This window comes from Alnus glutinosa, chromosome 7 (assembly GCF_958979055.1).
Source record: "Alnus glutinosa chromosome 7, dhAlnGlut1.1, whole genome shotgun sequence".
NCBI classification, from domain to species: domain Eukaryota; kingdom Viridiplantae; phylum Streptophyta; class Magnoliopsida; order Fagales; family Betulaceae; genus Alnus; species Alnus glutinosa.
In genome coordinates this window covers 11,016,140-11,038,824 of record NC_084892.1, presented here as the reverse complement: position 1 = coordinate 11,038,824, position 22,685 = coordinate 11,016,140, and the positions used below count along the sequence as shown (strand labels likewise).

General features: G+C 35.9%; 1 protein-coding gene and 1 long non-coding RNA gene across 2 annotated transcripts; both read right to left on the bottom strand.

The window, feature by feature from the left end:
* Positions 1 to 5,530: 5,530 nt before the first annotated feature.
* LOC133874227 (uncharacterized) lies at positions 5,531 to 6,432 on the bottom strand. Its single transcript, XR_009901225.1, has 2 exons — positions 6,179 to 6,432; positions 5,531 to 5,832 (listed from the first exon to the last, which is right to left on the bottom strand). It is a non-coding gene; the product is annotated as an uncharacterized LOC133874227 (long non-coding RNA).
* Positions 6,433 to 10,185: 3,753 nt separating this feature from the next.
* Positions 10,186 to 21,709, bottom strand: LOC133872290 (transcription factor HBP-1b(c38)-like). Its single transcript, XM_062309768.1, has 11 exons — positions 20,961 to 21,709; positions 19,720 to 19,817; positions 19,006 to 19,079; positions 18,712 to 18,906; positions 18,165 to 18,242; positions 18,021 to 18,080; positions 17,758 to 17,835; positions 17,585 to 17,636; positions 13,556 to 13,827; positions 12,085 to 12,333; positions 10,186 to 10,731 (listed from the first exon to the last, which is right to left on the bottom strand). The coding sequence occupies exons 1-11, from the start codon at positions 21,056 to 21,058 to the stop codon at positions 10,585 to 10,587; spliced, it is 1,401 nt and encodes a 466-aa protein (XP_062165752.1). The 5' UTR covers positions 21,059 to 21,709; the 3' UTR covers positions 10,186 to 10,584.
* Positions 21,710 to 22,685: the final 976 nt, after the last annotated feature.

The following is a 22,685-nucleotide window of genomic DNA, read 5'->3' as shown; positions in this document are numbered from 1 at the left end:
GATTGACTTCTAGATTAAATTGTTTTGTACCAACAAGAATGACATCAAAGAAAAAATAATAAAAAACTTGAGGTGGGCACAAGCCTGCCTCAGTTGGGGATGGTAGTGTGTCATATGATATACTAGTCCTATGATTCCTTTATAGGATTAATTTAGGCATCTATTAAGAGTGAGATTATAGATTTATAATAGTAACTTTAAGACTAATAGAATTTATTTATTTATTTATTTTAAAGTTAAGGTTTCCCAACCCTGTCCTTTGTATCTTGGTATAAAAACCAAGAAATGAGCCGCACAATACAATTTTTGAAGCAGGCGCCCACTTAAAATTTGCGATAACCATGGGGAAGAAACCGTTAAAGGAGAAGTATTGTCGAGTTCTGATCAAGCCGTCAAGGAGGAGGAACAAACCCTGGTTGCAGAAGTTTTCACAACAAAATTAGACCACATAGGTACAGGAAGACTATAACCCACAAAACATATCAACAATAACAGAAAAACAAATCAAACAACAAAAGACCAAAAATAGCAATATCAACGGAGATGAGTGGCGGCAAGTTGGAGTGTGAGATCCACGCACAGGTGTGTGAGGGCCACCCAAAGGCACGAAGGGAAGTGTTGAGGAGTAGAGAGGCCAAGTGAGACTAACATACAAATCTAGTTTGGGAAAACCAAGATCTGGACTCCAAGTTTATCCTACGTGCAAATCGGGCGTTGCATTATTTTTAGAAGAATAGCAACAAAAAAAACTAAAATAAGAACAAAGATAAACTGAGTAAGCACATAAAAAGATGAATGAGGATGGGAGTAGGGGAGGAAAATGATCCATCTCTCCTCCCTCGAGCACTCATCTGAGGTAGTTGAATGCCTCACAAGGAGGAGGAAAATTTAGAGAAAAGGGGATAGCTTCTCTCTCTAAAATAAAAAGAGAAGCGGCTTTCGTTTACTTGTATTAATTACATTTTACATAGTTGTTGCTCTTGGCTAGTCCTTTGATTTTTGATTTTTTACAATTTTTTTACTCGTTCTTATTTTCTAACGATAAGGATATAATTATCTTTTCACGTTACTTTTGTTATTTATTTGAGGAAAAATGATTAATGGTTTTAAAATCTTTATAAACTCATGTATTAAATTGACCAAATTGAAAACTAAAGTTTAAAACGCAAAATTTGAAAACACGTAAAGAGTTCCGGGATATATTATTCTTCTTATTATTATTATTGTTAATTTTACAATCAAGCTATGAAAATTGATTTCCGAATCATGCCAACAAAAGTTAACCCCTAATAATGTAGGTGGATTCTCAGCTGGCCTTAAAAGACAAAGAGCAAACCCAGCTAAGGATCTAGAATGATTGATGGAGTCATTTCATCAACTTTCAAGTTAGCCATAAATCGAATAATGAAATTTTCATTCTCAACCAAAGAAAAGAAACGACATACAAAAGAATGGCCTCATCAATCTTGTTTTCTAAATCCTGGCTTTGGCTTTTACTCCATAACCAATATCAATTTAATCCTTACCAAAATAAAAAAAGAAAAAAAAAAAAGAAAGAAAAAACTACCACTCAAGACAAAGCCCGGGGGACCATTGTTTTCGTAAGACTTGTCTCTCTCTCTCGTACGCACATAGTTCCAACGGCTACGTACTCGTTTGGCTTTAATCCCAACTATCCACATTAGGATAGTAATTTGTGCTTGCGTACGTGTTACATTTGGATTTTATGAATTTGTTTGGGGATTTATGATTTTAAAAATAGTGATTCCAAAGTGTGCGACTTAAAAATATAATTTTTAAAGATATGTACTTAAATATTTGGTAAAATCGCAGTTTAACCTTTAAAATTATGTGTTTTCAAAAAAGTATAATTTGCCTGCGATTTGAAAAGACGTATTTTCTGTGTTTTTAAATAACAATTTTTTAGAAATACAGTTTCAAACGAATTATTTTCTGCGATTTTGGTTTAAAATTGCATTTTTTGTTTACAAAATCGTAATGCCAAGCACACCCTATATAGGTAAACTTTAATTCATCCTATCTAATTAAACGAGTCAGACCCCTCAATCTTAATTTGTTAATTTTGCGTTGAGTTTGTGTCGAATTTGCAGTTCGTTTCAACAATTGTCAGACCTTATGTTACATGACGGGTTCGAGTTGTATCAAGACAATGAATATAAGGGTCCATTAGAATTTGCGATTTCAAAAAATGCGCTTTAAAAATACTGATTTTAAAATGTATGATTTGAAAAAGTGATTTTTAAAATCACAGGTTAGACTTTTAAAATTATACGTTTTCAAAAAAGCACCCCGTTTGAAAAATCAGTTTTCTACATTTTTAAATCTCAATTTTTTAAAAACGTAATTTTCAAACCGTTCATTTTCTGCGATTTAATTTAAATTCGTACTTTTTATTTACGAAATTGCAATTTCAAACGCACCCTTAAACTATAAAAGTTAAGTATAATTCAACTCATTTAATTAAATGAATTAGATTAGTTGACAAGGGTAAAAAGATAGGCGTTATAAGCATTCACGGCTGATTCACTTCCACAAGGCAACATCAATTTGAACGGCTTTGATGCAAAGAATCAACATGATCTCGCCATGTGATGAGGCAACAGAACGAGTAACGCTGTGGCGGCGAAGCAGGGGAAGAGGCGGCTGCGGATGGAGAAAGCAAAGGAGGGACAAGTGCACATGCGAGTGGGGAATCGTAGAGAGCACATGACAAAGCGTGAATCAAACCAAGTGCTACGGTCCCAATATTTGATTCTTGTATTTAATCTCAATCAATCACCGTCCCACTCGCACGCGCCGCCACACGAGCGTGCATTATTACGGACACGTGGCTGCCAGGCACGTCTGTACGGACTAGAACTTGGGCATTGTACGAGTCGGGTCGAGATTGATCCGGTTGCCGGTTGGTGTGGTAGGATCAAATGAGTGGGTCCGAATTGATAGATAGGCGCTAAAATCTGTGTCCATATCCATGACTTTCTGTTCAATTTGCCCCCTATTCATCATTCAAGTTTATCAGCAGTATCTCTCTTACCGGAGTGATACTATTTACTAGATTTTTATACGACTATAATATAATTGGGATGACGTAATATTAAGAATCAGTTTTTAGGGTATGTTTAGGATTGCGATTTCGTACACAAAAAGTGTAATTTTAAATTAAATCGCAGAACATAAATCGTTTAAAAACTAGGTTTTTTAAAATTGCGATTTGATAACGCAGAAAATCTGATTTGGCAAAAAAATTGCGAATACTGAAAAACGCAGTATCTTTCTTTTTCCGCTGCTTTTAAGTAGGATTTGGCAAAAAGAAAAATATCCCTATTTTGCACTTTTAGTTTACAGAATATGACATCATGTTCATATTATATTTATCTTTATATGATCTAGCATGTGCATTTTAACAATAAAAAATGAACCAATTATGATATCTTACATAGAGGAAGTCTTAAAGCCTCAGAAGTTCAATATGCCCTACGACAAGGAAAGATTCAGAAAGAATATCATCAAAGAAGTTCCATAATTTGCCCTACTCACCCCTACATTGATTAAAGAAACAGTTACTGTATAAGACGAGTTATTGAGTACCACGAACCTGACTATGCTCAGTTCATAACATTCTTCTCTTTTACTTCAGAACAAAGTGGGTGGCTCAATGTAGTGTGGTAGGTGGGATTTTGTTTTTGTTTTCATTTTTTTTTTTTGGGGGGGGGGGGGGGGAGGGGGACCTTCCTAACTGCAATCCATATCGGCCTATGCTATTCTTAGGTTAGATGAAATGGAAATATTATACAACAAGATTGATTTATTTCAGCTCCCTGCAGCTTTCAACCATCTAGGAAAGATAACTGTTCAATAGAGACAGATCAACCATGATTTCTTGATGTGCTATCCCACACATACCCCAATACTAAAATATACAGAATCTAAATGAGAAAATCATAGGTACTCATGGAAAGATTCTTTTTGTCTTCTATCCTTCTTACCTCATAGATCCTTTTATTTTGGTTAGGACCACTTTGCTAAAACAACTTTACGTTCTTGACGACGTTGTTCTCTCTGTGACAAGTGACAACAAGTTAATAAGATGGATAGCCAACCAGATACCTGAATCAATGAATCAAGCATAGACAAAGCTCTTCATTTGACACGCCAAATCCTATAAGGACATGCACTGTCCAATGTTAGAACAAATTTCCACCTACACAATTACATTGGTTTGTAGTTTTTAACAGTTTCAAAATGTGCCAGCAGATATACATGTTGTAGTATGTTCAGAGACTCAAAGCATTGTCTAATGCTTAAAACAAAAGGAGTCCACGACATGCTTTCAACTTCATGTGTTCTAAGAATTTCTATAGCTGGAAAAAAAGAGTCCAGCACATGCTTTCGACTTTATCTGTTTATGAAACCACAAGTCCAAGAAGAACCTTACCAAAATTACCCAAAAAATGAGACGATGGCAATGACCTTGGGTTGTTACTCCCCACACAAGACTCTCTCTCTCTCTCTCTCCTCCCCCCCCCCCCCCCCCCCCCCCACCCCACCCCTTTTTCTCGAGTCAATATTACTCTGACTGGCAGATCATGGATACTAGCATAAGGGCAAGAAGTAGGGAGGGCCCTATGATTATGCCAGCTGATCTTAACTTCACCATAGAGAACTCTTACATGCACAATGGGCCTGAAATTCCTTAATTACAACAGATTAACTAGGCTATCCTTAGGCATTTTGGACCAATGAGAAATCTTGAAAGCTGTTGCTTTAGTTACCAAAAGAAACGTCACTTTTTTTGTATTGTTTATGAGCATTTTGCTCTCAAGAATTCTGAAACCACCCGACAGTGAATTTCATATTATTTGATCTCATTCCTATTTAATCCTCCCACAACACATCTCACAACAAAGATTTTCATTTTCTCTTTAGTGCACTCCAACTACATGATCTTCTAAATTTTGTTCCATTTTAGCACTAAACTGCTTGCTGTTGAAGTCTATAGAAAATGTACATGTTAAATACCCAGAACATCATTTGTCCAAATAAGATTTTTTCCAACAATTTCCGAATACTTTTTTATTCTGTAAGATGGTTTGATTTGAGATGCAGGATAGGACAGGCCTAATTCGTAGAATTAAGAACATTGTTAGACATTTTCAAATGCCTTCAAAGCTTTTTTTCTAGAATAAATGAAACAATTATTAACCCCATCATGCCCATTGTGGACCTATCTGTAAAAACGCCATACTTCTGCAACCAGTCAACAAAAATTACCAAGGTTTTTCCCAAATCTTTTACACCAAAACCTCAAACCTGCGCTACATACCAAAACAAGAAAATATAGTTATAGACAACCAATAAAAACCCCTCAAACTTAAGTCCCAAGATACATTTGATCTGCATGCATATATTTTTAAAATTGCCGTCAATGTTAAAAGAAGTTATTCATTATGTAATTTAGTAAATATTGCTAAGACATGGCATGATGCACGAATAACATTGTGCCAAGATGGATGTAGAAGTATTATCAATTAACCAAAATCGTTTCATCTCTGTTCCGAAAAAACAAAAAAAGGAAAGTTGTTTATAGCACTAGAACAGTAAATTGTGTAGGTCACAAATCTGTACCACAATAGCTAATAAAGAATGATTATAAATAACATAACCTTCTTTCCCAATAAGGAAGGAAGCACACGAAATCATAGACAGGAGTTATGGTTGACACTAGAACGACATTAAGTCCAGTAAACACCAAAAGGGCCGTCATAGGTCGTGTTCTATGCGGCATCTCTGTTTCTTATTAAGACTTTAGCCCTGCAATCACGAGTTCATGGTTGAGAAATCGTCGATTTACATGTAAAAAGTGAAAACTAAAAGGAAACTATAATAACAATAGCCCACAAAAACGAAATGACACCCAACAACTGCAAGACTAGTTCGGATATATTACAAACAAAAGAAAGCATTTGAGTCCTCAGACCAAGCAATGAGCTATATTTCAAGCAAACCCAGTTCAATAGAAATAAGCATAATGACAAGAATCAGATTCGACATTCTCACACCCATTTCATCAAACAAGTTCTATGCTTGCCATGAGTTCCAAAAAATGAAGAATTCCACCCAATCACAGTGACAGCAGGGCTCCAAATTGAACACAAACCTCTCGAAACACCGAAAAAAATTGTCTTTAAAGCCCGCAGACCAGCTTCTACGTCGTGAAACGACGAGAACCAACGATTGAGAACACAAAACCCAGAACCATAACTTGGTTGAGTTTGGCCGGCAGGGGTATTAGTGGGTAAAGGGAGTATTCGAGGGGATTTTAGTAAAAGTGGTTTGCCAGGTTAGGGTCAAAACGGAGAAAAAGATTTGAACCATTTCTCCATTTGTGTCATTCTTGCACAGGGCCATGCTAGTCGTTCGAGTAATTCTAACGGTAAATTAAGCGCACATCAAGTGTACATAAAATAAAAAAAAAAAATTAAAAAAAAAAAAAAAAAAAAAAAAAAAAAAAGAAAAAGAAGAGGGTGATTTTTAAAATTATCACTTACTCAAAATTATCATTTGATTAATCACATACTCAATGGTAATTTTGAATATCACTTCATTTTTTAATGGACATTTTGATGAACACTTAATATACATGTAGAATGATTCGGCTTTTATGCGCGTGAGCTCCACACCCCGACGTGTGAGAATCACATTCCAGCACGTGGGAGCCACGCTCCAGCGCGTGAAAGGCAAAAGAAGACGCGGCCTGTAGCTTCGGGTAGCTTATACGCCAATGACTGCGGTGGAGAGACGCGTGAGAGGCAGGGACCATCGAAGAAACGTAGATCTAACTTCTAAAAAACTAGATTTAAGAACTTTAACAAAACGACAACCAACGCGGGGAGGACGACGGCGAACGTGAACGGTGCAATGAAGAAGCCAAAACACTGGAGTTGCAATTTCAGGCAAGATAAGTCGTACAAGACAACAGATAAAACCTCATCAAAGGTGAGGAGAACTACAGAAACCTCTAGCCAAATAGTAACAAAAGCAATAAAAGACATAAAGGAAGCCGATAAGGATTTTTTAAATGGAGTGAAGCAATATTAGTGTGAAGATTTTATTTTGTTTTATTTGATCATATATATAATGTTATATGATTTAAAAAATTTAAATAATGTGACAATATACACCGTTAAATAAAATTTTAACAGTAAAATAACCCATTTTCATTTCAAATGGATCATATTCCCCCTTTTCTAGACACTCTACAAGGCTCTTTGGTTAGCGAAATAAGTCCCTAAAATGAAATATAAGAATAGCTTATTCTTTTATTCGGTAGTGACCTATTCTTAAGAATAGTTATCCTCATGAAAATAATTATTTCTTTACGAATAGAAATACCTATTGATCTAAAAAATGAGGAATAGGCAACATTTTCCAAAAGAAAAAAAACACTATTTCTTTTTTCTTTTAAACTTAAAATTAAAAAATTAAAAAAAAAAAAAAAAAAAAAAAAAAAAAAAACGTTGGAATTTTGTTGGGTGGTCGACCACCCACAACAAAAATTGGGGTGTTTGCACCATCGCCGGAGGCCCTCGAGGGTCCATTTTGGGGTGCCTAACCATCCATTGGCCACCTCAACAGAATTCCTATGATTTACGGGTTTTTTTTATATTAATAAAAAAAAGATAAATTAAAAAGAGATAAATAAATTAATAATTAATAATTTTTTTAGTAATTTTAATTCAATTTCAGTTAAAAAAAATGTGTTGTCACCAAACTGAAAAATATAAATAACTATTACATTCAACCATTCTCCATTCCCAGTAATAACTATTCATTTTTTTAATAGAATAGTCATTTCACGTAACAAACATGCCTTAATGAAACATATAATATTCTGGGTAAAAATTAAAAAAGTACGAAAAGATGAAATGGGACTAGGCCTGCACAACGGATACAAATGGGCCATTAATAATTGTCAAACTTCAAATGATATACACATGTATGAATATGTAATAGATTATACACAGATGAGCTTAACAAGTCAAGTCGTGTTTATACAAATATATATATATTTTTTATTATTTTGGATGAATAAAAGCTTTATTGCACAAACACAACAATACAACTCTCCAGAGGCCTTGAAACACTGTTCAAATCAAGAACCAAACACAAATCACAAAAGCTTCCTCAAACAGAGGAAACAACAAACAAAACAAAGAGCCAACAAACACAGCTCTAAACACCAAAGAGATTAAACAAAGCAAATTCCAAAGACTACTTTGAAACAAACTTTGAAATCAATCTAACTTTCACTTCCCATCTAATTTTGAAAAGAAGAGCATCCTCAGACCGGGGGTACCATTATTCAGCAACAAGTTTCTCTGAATCCAGAGATTGTAAACACTAGCTGCAAGGCAAAGCTTCAGAGCTACCACACGCAAGCTCTTCCCCTCTCATATGTTGTTTACTCCACCGAGAAACATCCTCCCAAACCACCGAAGGATCTGCTACACCACACTCAGCCATTAAAGTAGTCCAAATTCTCTTACTCAGAGAACACTCAAAGAAGAGATGGTTTCTATTCTCCTGTTTAGAGTGACAAAAGAGACACAAAGAATCCCTATTATAACCCCATCGACACATATGCTCCCTAGTGATAAGAGCATCATGAAAAGCCAGCCAAAGGAAGAACGCATGACGAGGAATGGCAGCTGGGAACCAAACAATCTTAAACCAATCCACAACCGGCTTCCCCTCTCTAAGCTTATCCCAAGTTTTAGCACTTGAGAACTCACCACTCTTAGAGGCCCAGACTAGTTGATCAACTTCACCAATCTCAATATCTGGCAGCAAACTTTGAATAACAACTAAGTCATCAGACCTAGCCTAAGGCCAATACCATTCTCTACAACGAATGATAGAGGAAAGCTTTGGACCAATGGATGGGCTTGCATCATAGCCAACCCTGTTACCATACGTGTCCAATAAACCACCTGTAGGATGTCAAACATCATGCCAAAGAAAAATGTTATTGCCATTACCAACTTTAAAGCTGATAAACTGCTTAGTAATACTTCTGAGGTTTAGGAGCTTCTTCCAGCTCCAAGGACAGTTTTGAGGGATGAAAATCTCCCAAAAACTTCTTCCTTTTAACCAATTTTTCTGAACCCAGGCCACCCAAAACGGTCCTGATTGAGAGAAGAGACTCCAAATATGATTAAGCATGGATACACAATTCCAAACAGCCAACCGTTTAATACCCAAACCTTCCTCTCTTTTAGGCAAACAAACTTTCTCCCAAGCCACTTTAGCTCTAGCCTTCTCATCATTGCCATTCCACAAAAATCTGTTGAACTTCTGCTCCAAAAGCCGAATCACGTTTTTGGGAAGGATGAAGATCCTAGTCCAAAAGATTTGAAGGCTAAACAGAATAGAAAAAATGAGCTGCAATCTACCGGCAAAGGAAATGTGTTTTGACAACTAAGAATTCATACGAGCTGTCATACGGTTAATCAAACATTCGCAATCCACAGCAGAAAGGCTCTTAGTAATCAAAGGCGTTTATACAAATATTGTTCACGAGTTTAAATCGAGTTAAGCTACGTTTCTAAGTTCAACTTGTTTATTAAGTGGACCGAGCTCAAGTTAAACTGAGTTCAACAACTCGGTTCACTTACATCACTATCACCGGACATTATATTTTGTAAATATATTTTATCATGAAATGGACTATCCATATTATATCTTATAATCTTATTTTGGATTCTTAAACAATTCAATACCGAGCCTATGTATGTTTTATATGTATATATATATACATACACATACATAAACACACTGACACATCTTTCAATACTCACAATTATAAAAATTCAAACTATATCTATCGCATTAAGAACGAAATTTAAAATACTCAAGATATTCTCATTACAAAGTTAAAAACATTCCTACAAAAACATTAAAAATAAAATTATACGAGCATATACAAACATACATGAATCAAACTGAATTTATACGAGTTTGACTAATTTAATAAACTAAACGAGCATAATTGATTTACCCCTACAACCAAACCTGGAGCCAACCTGCCCAATTAATCTTAAAACCCACGAAATTGCGAGCAAAAACATATTTACATAACTAAAGGAGAAAAAAAAAAGTGAAAAATGTCCAAACACCCCAAAAGGGACTCTTCCACCAATATATAATCTGATTCTGGTATACAAATTGAGAGCTGTAACCTACATTACAAACACTACCCTATTTTCCTTCCCCGTTCTATTAAACATCTAAACATAATCAGATTATTGGCACTATAGTTTTAAACATAAGAAATGAGAATCAAAGACCTAGTAAACATATATGACACTAGAACTTCAGATGGCAACTATATCAACAACAAATGTGACCTCACTGCACAACCGGCTCCCAAAAGGAGGAATATCAAGCCAAAGAACAGCTGCAGTCCCGCTTAATGGTGAATCATATGGCTGATCCTCCAGCAACTCAAAGCTTGGTGATAATTTAGTCTACAGAATAACTTCATCAAGGGGACTTGTGTGCTTCTCATTCTCGTGGCCGGGCAAGCCAGAGAGAACTGAGGGCTCGAAGACGAGAGAAGTAGTCATTTATTGCAAGAAGCGCGCGTGCCGATTGCCTGGTCGTCAAAATTCGGTGCATTTGTTGTAGTGTTTGTTGACGCAGATTATCAGCCTGGAAAGGGGAAAGAAAAGTGTTATAAATCTGATTTATGTACAGTTACAAGAGGACTAGGTTATACATATGTCGCATCAAAACTAGCAAGAGTCGTTTTATATTTGGATTGTTCCACTGCAAACAAACCAAGAGATTATTGAATAAAACCCAAAGAGGTCAATGTATTTTGAATGCAAATGACAATCCATTTTAAAATGCTGTAAAGAAAATATTAAAAAAAAAATGCCAAATCTGATATATTTTACTCATGCAAGCTGAGTTGATGGAAAACATAAGATAACTCTAATACAAACACCTAACTTTTCAACAATTTCCCAGTGATAAATTAACAAAGATTTTATCTGCAAAAGAAAAGCTCTCCTTTGGTAAACCATGTCCAATAAGTGGACCTATAATGATGAAAAGAAGCACGACTTGAAGTGAATTAGAATTAAATTTTAATTCTTGACAGACATTACAGGCTTTAGATTATTTGAAAAGGAAAAAGAATACTTATGATGATGGGACTTAAGAAGAGTACTTGCGAATGAATCGCTTTCAGTTCTAAGCCTATATTTGATCATAACAGGAACTATGGCACAAAAAGTACTCCAAATAAAAAAAGTTTTATTGAAATGAAAACAGAACAATTAACCAATCCCAAGGCTTAGCTACACACTTTCTTTCTTTTAGTGTGGGGGCAATCATTTTGGGAGGATGCATAATTTCTATATCACCGTTCAACTTTACAAATCGTTCCACCCAACCCCAAATACTAACCTAGCAATGTTAGAGGATAATGCTTTGAAAAACATGTACAAATGCAACATTTACATGTAGAATTTGGGTTAATCCTCATGTCCCAAACACCAGAAAAAGTGATTTTAGGCGAACATAAATTTTATATATATATATAACGAAATTCCTCCATTCCAGAAAACATTTACATTTCCAGATTACCTACTGTTTTACAATAATTACATAGACTAAACATTTTTAAAGCAATAGTAGCAAGAAGCAAAATTCTACCATTTTTTTTTTTTTGATTAAGTAATTGGCCCCAAGGGGGAGGGGAAGGGGAGATTCGAACTAGTGACCTTCGCTTCATGAGGCGTGGTCCCAGCCGATAGCTACCCCTTGGGGTTAGAAGCAGCATTCTACCATATGTACAGATTATCCTGCTCTTTCTTATTAGTCTAAAAGAAAGAAAACTAGCAATCTGAATTAGTAATTATAAAAAGCCACTTCAAATCCAAATCCGGCCTGTTTCATGATTCTGACTTTCATTTCATCTTCTGCCCTTCCTTGCAATGTGCGTAGAAACCAGACTGGGAAAGCAAACAAGTGGGATCAAATCAAAAACAAAATTACCTGGCGTAGGAACCCCTCAAGTGTTCCAAGCTTTCCCATGGCCATGGCCATTTGACCCATATAGTTTGCCACATTCCCAGATGTTCCTGATGGGCTAGGTGAACCATTAGCCAACGTGTCAGCCAGTGATTGCTGCAATGCCTCCATGCCTTGTGACAGAGCATCTTCAGCCTGCTGGGATGATTGCTGCAAGTTGTAGATGCCTACCAATTGTTGCTCAGTTAAAGGCTCCAATTGATTCACAAGAAGCTGCACCATTGGAAATTCAGTTAAAACTATTGCAAATTATTTTAAAAAATAACGAAAAATTTCTGACTATATAGTAGCCAGGTATTGAATATTTCAATTTTTTGATAACCAATCGAGATATCATTAAAAGCATAAGGCACCCCATATACACAAATTATACAAGAAAAGCCACCTAACTAGTAGCTAGTAAGGCCAAAAAAATATAAAAAATAAAAAAATCATGATAACTAATAATCAAAGGAGAAACATAAACCGTTGCCCAAAGATACAATCGGTTGAAAAATAAATACTTAATCTCCTCCAAAGTCCCCCCCCCCCCCCCCCCCCCCAAAACCAAAAAAAAAAGGGGCCGGGGCCTCTTCCCTTTCTCCCCTTTTCTTTTGGAGTGTGCTTCTTCTTGTTGCTGTTCTTGTTGGATTATACTCTTATGGAATTAAATCTTGCATAAACTTTCTCACCTTTTTCTTTTAATTTTACTCGGAAACAGTATGTATATACAATTTAGATCCTGAGCTCACACATGTATGCTCAGATACATTTCTACCTACAAGCTAAAGATTTTCTATGCCATATTTTCGCACGGTTTGGCAGATCCAAGTTTTGTACTTCTACAATTCTATTTCTATCAAAAATAAGACAAATATATTTCTATTTCTATAAAAAATAAGACAAATATATTCTCAAGCTGAGAAGCAAACAGTCTTTGAAACAAATGGCATCTCTTCCCCCATAAAAAAGAGGTAGATGGTGAGATATCAGTCTTCAACCTATATAGGTGTGAGTTGAGTCTACCTAAAAAGGTGGAGGGTGAGAAATCAGTTTCAATCCCATATAGGTGTGGGAATTGCTTCTACCTTAAAAATAAATAATAATAAATAAATCTCACACCAAAAGCCATCTACACTATTCAAATAAACACAAATCATTAAATCTATTGCACACACAAGCATGCCTCAATTCTTTCAGGAAAACACGATGGCTCCGTTTGTTAAAATTCTCTTCTCTCTTTCGTTTTCTGTTCTCGAAATACAAATATTAACAAGCAACTCAAAACACAAAATGTTTACAAAACACTCAGAACACTTTGTCAAACCAAAAACAAAAAACACCCCCATAACACATTAACAATCAGAGCCGATAATTCTGTCAAAAAGATTCCTATTCCACTGTCACATCTTTATCTTCTTCATATGAGAACAGAAAGCACGAAAAGGAAACTGACCTTGAGGAGTTCAGATGATCGGAAGCCTCCAATCCACAAAAAACACCGCTCAGCTGGTGTCTTCCACATTCCTGACAAGATGTGGAAAACATCAGCTTTCGCTGCAGTGCCTTTCAGCCTGAAAATGTCATCAAAGTGCGCAACAACATTGTCAACAATGGTGCGAAGCTCAGTGTCACCCGCATGTGAATTGACTGCAGTCCTCAGCTCATTTATCTGCTTATTGTGCTCCTCTTGCCACCGTGCATACTCTACGTCAAATGCCAAGGCGCCTGTATGCCAGTTCATCAACATGTCAGATCTTTTACCATTAAGGATCTGCTTTATCAAATGGCAATCTTAGCACCACTGGCACCAACAAAGCAAGAAAACAGACAGGTAAGTGTGAACCACAAAACCATGTGTAATCTGCCATGTAATAACAAACCATGTGTAATCTGCCATGTCAATAATGACATCCAAATTGGGATCATTCAAAGAAATTTCACAATGAAGATTACACAAGACAAAAACCATTCAATAACCTGGAACCCGAGAATCATTACATGCTCAGACCAAACTGACTAGTTTCACCAGTTCTATTAATGGTCCAAAACCCACACCATAAAAGTTTATGTCGGAAAATGTAGCTAACTTATACAAACCTAAAAGCCAATGCAAACACACAGTCAACAACTGTAACTCCTTAAGGAACTAGCCAAGAAACCACTTATATGCACCTCAGAGGAAGCAAATAAATGATGAAGGGTTCGATGCATTCAGACCAAGTTTTATATCTGATTGTGTCATCTACCAAAATCTAGAAAATTAATATCAAAGTTAATAATTTATATAGCTGCAACATGTATTATGACCATTAGTCCCCTCCAAAAAGAGTTGTTTAAGGTTAAATCCTATTGTTCTTTGGTTTGTAGTGAAGGTTGCCACTTCCCATGGAAGAGTATTTGGTGAACTAAGGCTCTTTTGAGGGTGACCCTTTTCGCTTGGTCGGCAGCTTTAAGTAAGATTCTTACCATGGATAACCTCAAGAAGAGGGACGTCATTGTGGTGGACAAATGCTGCATGTGCAAGAATAATTGGGAGTCCGTGGACCATCTTCTTCTTCATTGTGACATGGCTTATGCCATTTGAATTGACTTTTTCAATCGTTTTGGATTGCCCTGGGTTATGGCAAGACATGTAGTCAACCTATATGCTTCTTGGTGGCCTACCAGCAATACACAACGCGTTGTTGTGTGGAAGATGATGCCTACATGCCTTTTATGGTGTTTATGGAGAGAAAGAAATGACAAATTTTGAGGAACGAGAGAGGACATTGAAGGAAATTAAGTTCTTATTCTTCAAAACTTTCTATCTTTGGACAGCTGCTTATGTTTCTCGTGTAATGATTAGTTATAGTAATTTTCTTGTTCTTTTTACTCTAGTTAAGTGTTTCTTTTTATATACTTATTGTGTACTTAGGAGCACTTTACGCTTTTAAATGATATGTGTCGATTACTTATCAAATGAAAATATGACCATTAGTATTGGTAAACAGTGACGAGAATTATACTCAAACTCATGAACCAGGAAAAGAAGGTAATCATGTATGAAAATCGCTTTTCTCCTCCAAAAACATCAGATAGATATATTAGAATCTAACAAATTTCAAAGGGAACCAAATTGATATAGGGCGCTGCATTCATCTCTAAGGCATGATGTTATGTGTAAGAGCCAAACTTCAGCCACACAGACTTAAAATAAATAAATAATAATAATAATAATAATAATAATAATAATAATTAATAAAAAAAAAAAAAACTACATCAAAGCCCAATATGAAACAAGGGACAGTAAATTTTTCTTAAAAAAAGAAAAAAAAAAGAATAAGAAGTGGATACAAGGAAGAATAAGCAGCGCTACCATTAGAGCAGAGAGATGCAAAATTTGGAAAGTATCTAACATCAGAATAGTTCTTATTGGGAGTCAGAAGACCAAAACACAATCAAATGAAAAGGCAATGCATGTAGAGAAAAAGTTGAACATATCTTTCACTCCAAATTACTTGGAATACTCTACCTAACAAAATCTGATCTGTACATAACAGACAGAATGTTATTCAATGATTCAATAAGCATACTGATTCATCTGGTTCTAATTAACTGAGTAAAGAGACCTTAACAAGTAAGATTTCTCTATTTCTTTTTGAGTTGCTAAACTAAAATTTATAGCCAGAAAAAGAGACAGACCGCAGCTGAACAAATCATGCAATTCATGAGAGTCAGATGGAATGAAATCAAGACTGATGTTTAGAGAATCATCCATTTAATGTGGTTTGAATGACAGAATAAGCTCTCCAACTTTGGGCCTTTGGAGCAAGTAGGCCAAACCAAATATAAATGAATCTTCATGTCACACTGATTTCAAGTAGGCAAGCCAACAACCTGTTTGAGATATTCATTTAAAATAAAGCTGCAATGCAGGTTTGAGTTCATCCCATGCAAGTCTGGCAAAAAGCCTTCAATGAGCTATAAATTGCATGAACAGCTTGGCACATCTGAAACCCTTTATGGATTAAGATAAGCAACCCATTTGACATGCCCACTTCGAATTGCACATTGACCTTGCATACTGTGTATCGTGCACATGCAATAAAGATATTAATCTAATTTAATAATTGTCAAGATTAGAGTTTACACAAAAAGAGAGGTTCATAACATAGGATCCAGCTTATGTGCTGTAGTAAAAACTACAGCACATCTGCTGTGAAAACAACCAAAGGTTGAGATTTAACCAATAATAATTTTAACCAAACGTCGTTGTTCTTAAACGTCCAAGCAAACGTTTGCTCAAGCCGTGACCTGATGCCGTTTTCAATGGAAAATGGTAGTTTCTTTTTTAGGGGCTAATTCGTTCCATGAAGCAAGTGGGATTTTGAGGTCCAGTGGGTACTCTCTGATGGTGGAGTTTCTTGATGTATAGGTGCCTGAGAATAAGGAGCGGCCAAATCCATGATGGAAAATCCATTTGGAAGAAGTTTATTGTGTTTCTATCCATTCTTTTACTTATCAAAAGAAGAAAATAAAAACATATATAGGAACTAATAATAAGATGGTGGGAGTATTGGATAGTGAATAAAACACATATACACCCACCCACCTCCGTGTTTTGCAATACCTTGTCTGCCTTTGTCTTCTTGAAGCTCTCTCTCTCCCAGCGACATAACTCATCTTCTCCGCCGGTGCTGACACTTTGCCTTTGGCTTTGGACATCGTTGGGGCTACCATTGGTGGGCAGCTAGAAGTCCTTGAAATGGCACAATTCATCTCAAACACTGTAGCACTCCCGCTCATCAACCCACCAGACCCAAACCCCATATTGACCAACCCAAGCTTGCACAACTCAGGCCACCCATTTTCCAAACTCTGGTTGGGCCTCACTGATTGGGTCACCACCTCCTCGAGCATTGAGTCACCACCCACCAAACCTTGAAAGCTCCCAACTTGATCTGCTGACCTAGCTCCAAAAACACACCACCAAACTCATTGCCCCAAAATATGCCTGCTGGATGGAACGAATTAGCCCCCGAAAAAGCAACTGTACCATTTTCCATTGAAAAAAGGGCGTCAGGTCATCGATTGAGCAAACGTTTGCTTGGAGCCTTGGACATTTAAGAACGACGACGTTTGGTTAAAATTTTTGTTGGTTAAATCTCAACCTTTGGTTATTTTTACCGCATATGTGCTGTAGTTTTTACTATAGCACATAAGCCAAATCCCATAACATACAGTAGGAAAAATACAACAATGACAAATATACTATTTTCTCTTTATTACAATAGTACCCTTTCTAACAATCATAAAACTCCATACTCGCATATTTGAAAGCTACAACTGCAAAATAAATTTTTTTTTTTAATGGCCTTCCACACAAAATATTAAGAAAAATGATTCTAAAGTCATTAGAGATATTCATTCTTTGATCAATTTTCTAACCCCAGGCACATAAGCAAACCATAAACAATCAAATGGGAAAAAGAAGTTCAAATACCATTTCCACTCATTGAATGGGATTGATCTCCTGAGCTCGAAATGAATATTCCCTACAAGAAAAAAACAATAATAGAAACATAAGAAAGGCGATGCCCAAAACCCTCAAATTGAAAGGAAAGAGGGTAAGAGTAGTATAGAAAATGAAAACAGTATAGGATAGCATTATCGGACCTGCTGACGGGCTCGTTGGAGCTCTTGCTCAAGTTGGGTTAGCTTTAGCCGGCTACTCTCAAGCTGTTGCACATATGCCTATAAAGTAGAGAAGAGATAAAATTTAAATTAGATGTTTAGAATAATAGTAAATCACAAACATAATTTAGTATTCGATAGAGCAAGATGCATTCCAGCAAATGCAGCAATTACACATTAAAAATATAGCAGCTTAACATGAAAAGAAAGTTCATGATGAAGTATTGTGGACACAAAGGGCCTACCTTTTTTCTTAATCGGCTCTTTCTCGCAGCTTCACGATTTTGAGCAAGTCGGCGTAATGTCTGCAAGATTTTGATTTCAAAAATTAAATATGCAATCATGCTGATCTGACATTATCTGAATATAAATTGTCCGAATCATGTTACTTTTTGATCCCCAGATTTCTCTTTTGATTTGTCACTGGAATCAGAGGCTGCAACAACAATTGATAGACCCCTTTCATGCTGTACAAGGAAAACACAGAGCGTAAATCCACTGCTAAAGCGTAGCCAAGTTTTACAATGAGAAAGAAAATTTTCTTGTATGTAATATTACTTTCACATGGAAACTCCAAAGCAAAGTTAGTACTCAATACGTGTTGAAGATATTCTCGATTTATTCCTATAATTATTTTGATTGTAATCTGTCATTATTTCTTTCCATAGTAGTCTGTAGGTCTCTTCTATTTAAACCTTTGTAATTGTATGGAACTACAAAGAAGAATAAGACAATTCTCTTCTTCTTTCGATTACTTCTCCTCTCTTTTTCTCCTTTCAATTATTCCAAATTTACGAAATTATCATACAATATTAATGAAGAGACATTACTTTAAGCACCAAGTTAGCACGTAGTAGCATTGCTGAGAGGAATTCATAGATGATCTGATCTCTAAACAGCAATAATAAGATTAATAACCAATACAAGAGACATCACCCTTTGATTCTTGTCATCTGTGTCATCCGTTGAGGTATCAGTCCTTGGGCTTGCTTCTGCCATAGTGGACTCTCCCCAGTTTTCGCGATGGCCACCAGATGTTGAAACCAGATTCGCTTGTGGTTCTTTTCGTAGTTGTAACATGTGAGACCCCGCAATAGCAGCTGACAGATTCATATCTGACGATGCAAGTGACTAAATCCCACAATGTGAGAGAAAAAGAGCACAAGAGCTAAGTTAGAATCAATTTTATTGAATGAAGCAAGCAACTTCGAATGAAATATAAAGACTTACCTTATTTAAAGTGGCAAATTGAACGTCTGTACCTAGAGCCTGGCTACTTGACTTCATCTGGCTATATACAGGATCTAAAACAGAGCAAAAAAAGAATTATATATCAAATAGGAAAATAAGGGGTTAAGAAGCATGTGACATGAAAGAAGAGAAATATGCATCCTGAAATTATACAAATCATGTCATTACATATTTTGCAAACTTCTTAAGCTTCTTAGTGCATACTATGACATGCATGACCAAATTGCATTTTAAGCAATTCAGAAACAACAGAGTGATATTCTCTGCAATGTTAATTCCTATACTCCCTGAAGTTACATGCATTTCTAAATCATGCTTAAGGATTTTAGAAAATATGAATGAAAAAAAAAAATTATGCAAAAGGGAAAAAACGAATTACAAAGGATACATTTATGAGGCCATAGGAATCAGCTGACATGGTAGGCTAGTTCATATTTATGAGGAAAATCACCAGCAAACTCATATCTATAAGCTTATTCACCACATAGACATTGTCAAGTGCCTCGTGCCACATGACAAAGAAAAAGATGTTGGAAACAACACATTCTCTTCAATACTTCAGTAGGCAATACTGGTTATGTACTTAAATAAGTTAAAGAAAATTAAAAAAGAGACAATGTATAAGTAGTAAATGAAATAGCATCAGGAAGAACAAGTCCACTTCTGATAAAGATGGAGATGTTAACTACATACTTAGGTCAACAGCATCCTCTACACGAAATCCAAGTGATTGCTCAAATGTTCCAAAGTCCGAAATTCGAGAGGAACGAATGGTGTTTCCTTCTGTGCCACTGAAAGCCACGAGATCATCAGAACCATCAACAATAAAATTTAGTGATAAATTAGAATCCTAAAAAGTCATTGAATCCATATTCTCTAGCCAGGTCTAAAAGCTAAAAGTATGCTAAGAAAAAAACTATCCATCCACAGAAATATATAATGATCCTGAAAAAGCTGCATATGTTCAAATCATGATTGAACTTCCCAACCTAACTTGTAGTCTGACAAAATCATCATAATTATGGCACTCAGTATTGAATGATTAGTTATGACTGAATTCATCCATCTTAGTACACTATGCCTTATCAACTAAATCTTTTTATTGCATTTTCAACATGCTATCGTAGGGGCGCCATAAAGTTGCATTTTACTTATAAAAAAAAATGTTATTATAGAAAAGTTGAGGACAAATTTGGGAAAAAAAAACTGTGAAAAGGAAAATAATTACACCAGAATAAATAGGGGGATGAAGACTGATCATTACGATGCTCTAATAAAACATTTCAACCATGGAATTTGAACCCCCCCCCCCCCCCCCCCCACCTCTTTTCTCCCCCCTTTTCTCCCCACATCATTGTTCTGATTGAACCATAAAAACTACATTGTACTACAATATATCCCTACACAATTACAAAAGAAACATTGGCTCTAGATGCAACATCAGATATAATGAGAAAAATAAAATTCTATGTAGCCGCCAAAAAGTTGCAGAGAAGACAGGAAAAGAGCATATTTTATTCTGTTTCTCATTCAGAAGATGGCGAACTCTTTTCAACAAGACCAAATAGCAGTAAATTCAGATAATGGAGTATTCATTACCTCAATTAATGAAAAAACATAAATCCAATATTTTAATCTAAATTTCTTTTTTTTATCTCATATGCTTTGCCAACAACTCAACAGAGCATAAGGTTCAAATTTCCGCAGCATACAAGAATTTCTCTTATGTATCAACGGACGTTAATTACCAAAGCACATCCATCATATCACCAATATTAAGCTAGAGCAGGTAAACCAACCCAGAAACATATTTCAAGAAGGAAATTCCAGGATGAGTCATTAGTAACCAGTGAACCTTTACAGCCAAAGAAATTTAACAGTAAAATTCAAACCAAAGTTGAGCCTCTAAAAGAGAGGAATAGAAGGAAACTTACAGGGAATTGGAAGTGGGTATTGCAGGAACGAAGCTCGGCATCCCGGTCATAACTTTATTATCATCTTTTGCACCAGCCTTCCCCTTTCTACTACCCATGTATCAACATCATCATCAACAACACCTTCACCTATCCACCCAAAACAAAACCAGAAATCTCAAAGCCCTTTGCAAAACCAAAGTAACTAGAAACTCCTAAATCATAGACTGCAACTAGCTTCTCGAGCAAAGCCGAACTACCACTTCATCACCTCCTAGTCCGTAGACTTAGAGAAGCACCAAAAAGATACAAGCTAAAACACAAACACAAACCCAAATCCAAATACCAACCTAACGAAAGAATAAACCTTCAAAACCTTAAATTCACCAACACAACATAGTTGTCCGAAGACCCAGAAACTAAAAGTAGAGAAAAAGACCCTTCAAACCTGAACAAACCCTTCAGACACCAAATTCACAAAACCACCAACTACCTCTTCAAACCCCCAGAACCACCAGAAACTGCATAGAAAACCCAAAACTTGAAGCGAAAAACAGAGTATTCCAACACATATGGCAGAAGACCCAGCTCTAGAAATACTTATTATGACTCTCTGAGCAATACCCAGAAACTGAAACAGCGAGAGGAGCCCCGAGAAACCTGAAAACCCTAACCAGTGAGCCTTTCTTCCAGATATATACTCCCTCCTATATTACTTTGACTTTTTGATCGTATATTTCGGAGTACAGACTGTACAGTATTTTACACTACAAGCTCTCCCTCTCCCTCCCTTCCCAAATAGACCCACCTTGAATATTGCGCTTTTTTTATTATTTTTTTTACTTTTTTTTCAGATTACCTTAAGAGATAGAAGGAAATTTATAGAACTTTGAAGAAGCGTGACGTTTAGACCATTCCAATCTGCCCAATCCGTCCTTTTCCCTCTGCTTACTTTTTCCCATTTTTCAAAGCCACCCGTTTTCATGTACTTTTCCTTTCTCTTACTTTTTTTTTTTAAAAAAAAAAAAAAATTTTACAGCTTTGCAAAATGTTCTGTTCTCTAATGTCCGATTATACGTCTCCGACTCCGTATACAACTTTCTCTCTCAACTTTCTATTAATGTCATCGAGTGCCCCACTTGGACTTTTTCTTCCCTAATAGGGTCTCATTCTAGAAGGGTTCCTTTTTTATTTTTTTTTCCTTTTTAAGAAATGCTACATATTAAAAAAAAATAAAAATCTAAGAACAAATAAACACTATTACTCCAACAACTAAATAAAATAAAGGTGAGATAAGGGTGTCGTATATGGCTGATTCATCTTTTTTAGTGTTACAATTGTAAGCAACTTCAATGTTTGGTAATCAAATTACAATTATATAGATGAATAACGCTATTCTTCACACTCATTTCACACCGATTGACGTGTCGTATTTTAAGAGACTTATCGTGTTAACCACTTAAAAATGACAATCCTAGTGAAAATTCTTGTAGAAGAGAAATAAACATGGGTTTTTGTTGATGCTGAAAAAAAAAAAAAATCATTGGGTAACTCCATACCTGAGTTTTTAGGTGTTGAAAGAAATAAAAAAAATGAATTTCAAATTGAGAAATAAAAAATTACTGCAAAAGAGGGCTAATAAACAAGTTCATTATGTCTCTAAGAAGTGGCTTAATCGGCTGGAGATCACGCCTCATGAAACGAAGGTCACTAGTTCAAATTCTCCTTCCACCTCTTGTGTGGACA

What these genes read in the sequence shown, in the direction of transcription:
- LOC133872290 (XM_062309768.1), bottom strand. Translation starts at nt 21,058, where the DNA reads ATGGGTAGTAGAAAGGGGAAGGCTGGTGCAAAAGATGATAATAAAGTT. An exon ending in AGAGGATGCTGTTGACCTAA is followed by an intron (nt 19,080 to 19,719) that starts GTATGTAGTTAA and finishes GCTCTGTTTTAG; the next exon opens with ATCCTGTATATAGCCAGATG. An exon ending in GATCATCTGAACTCCTCAAG is followed by an intron (nt 12,334 to 13,555) that starts GTCAGTTTCCTT and finishes CCAATGGTGCAG; the next exon opens with CTTCTTGTGAATCAATTGGA.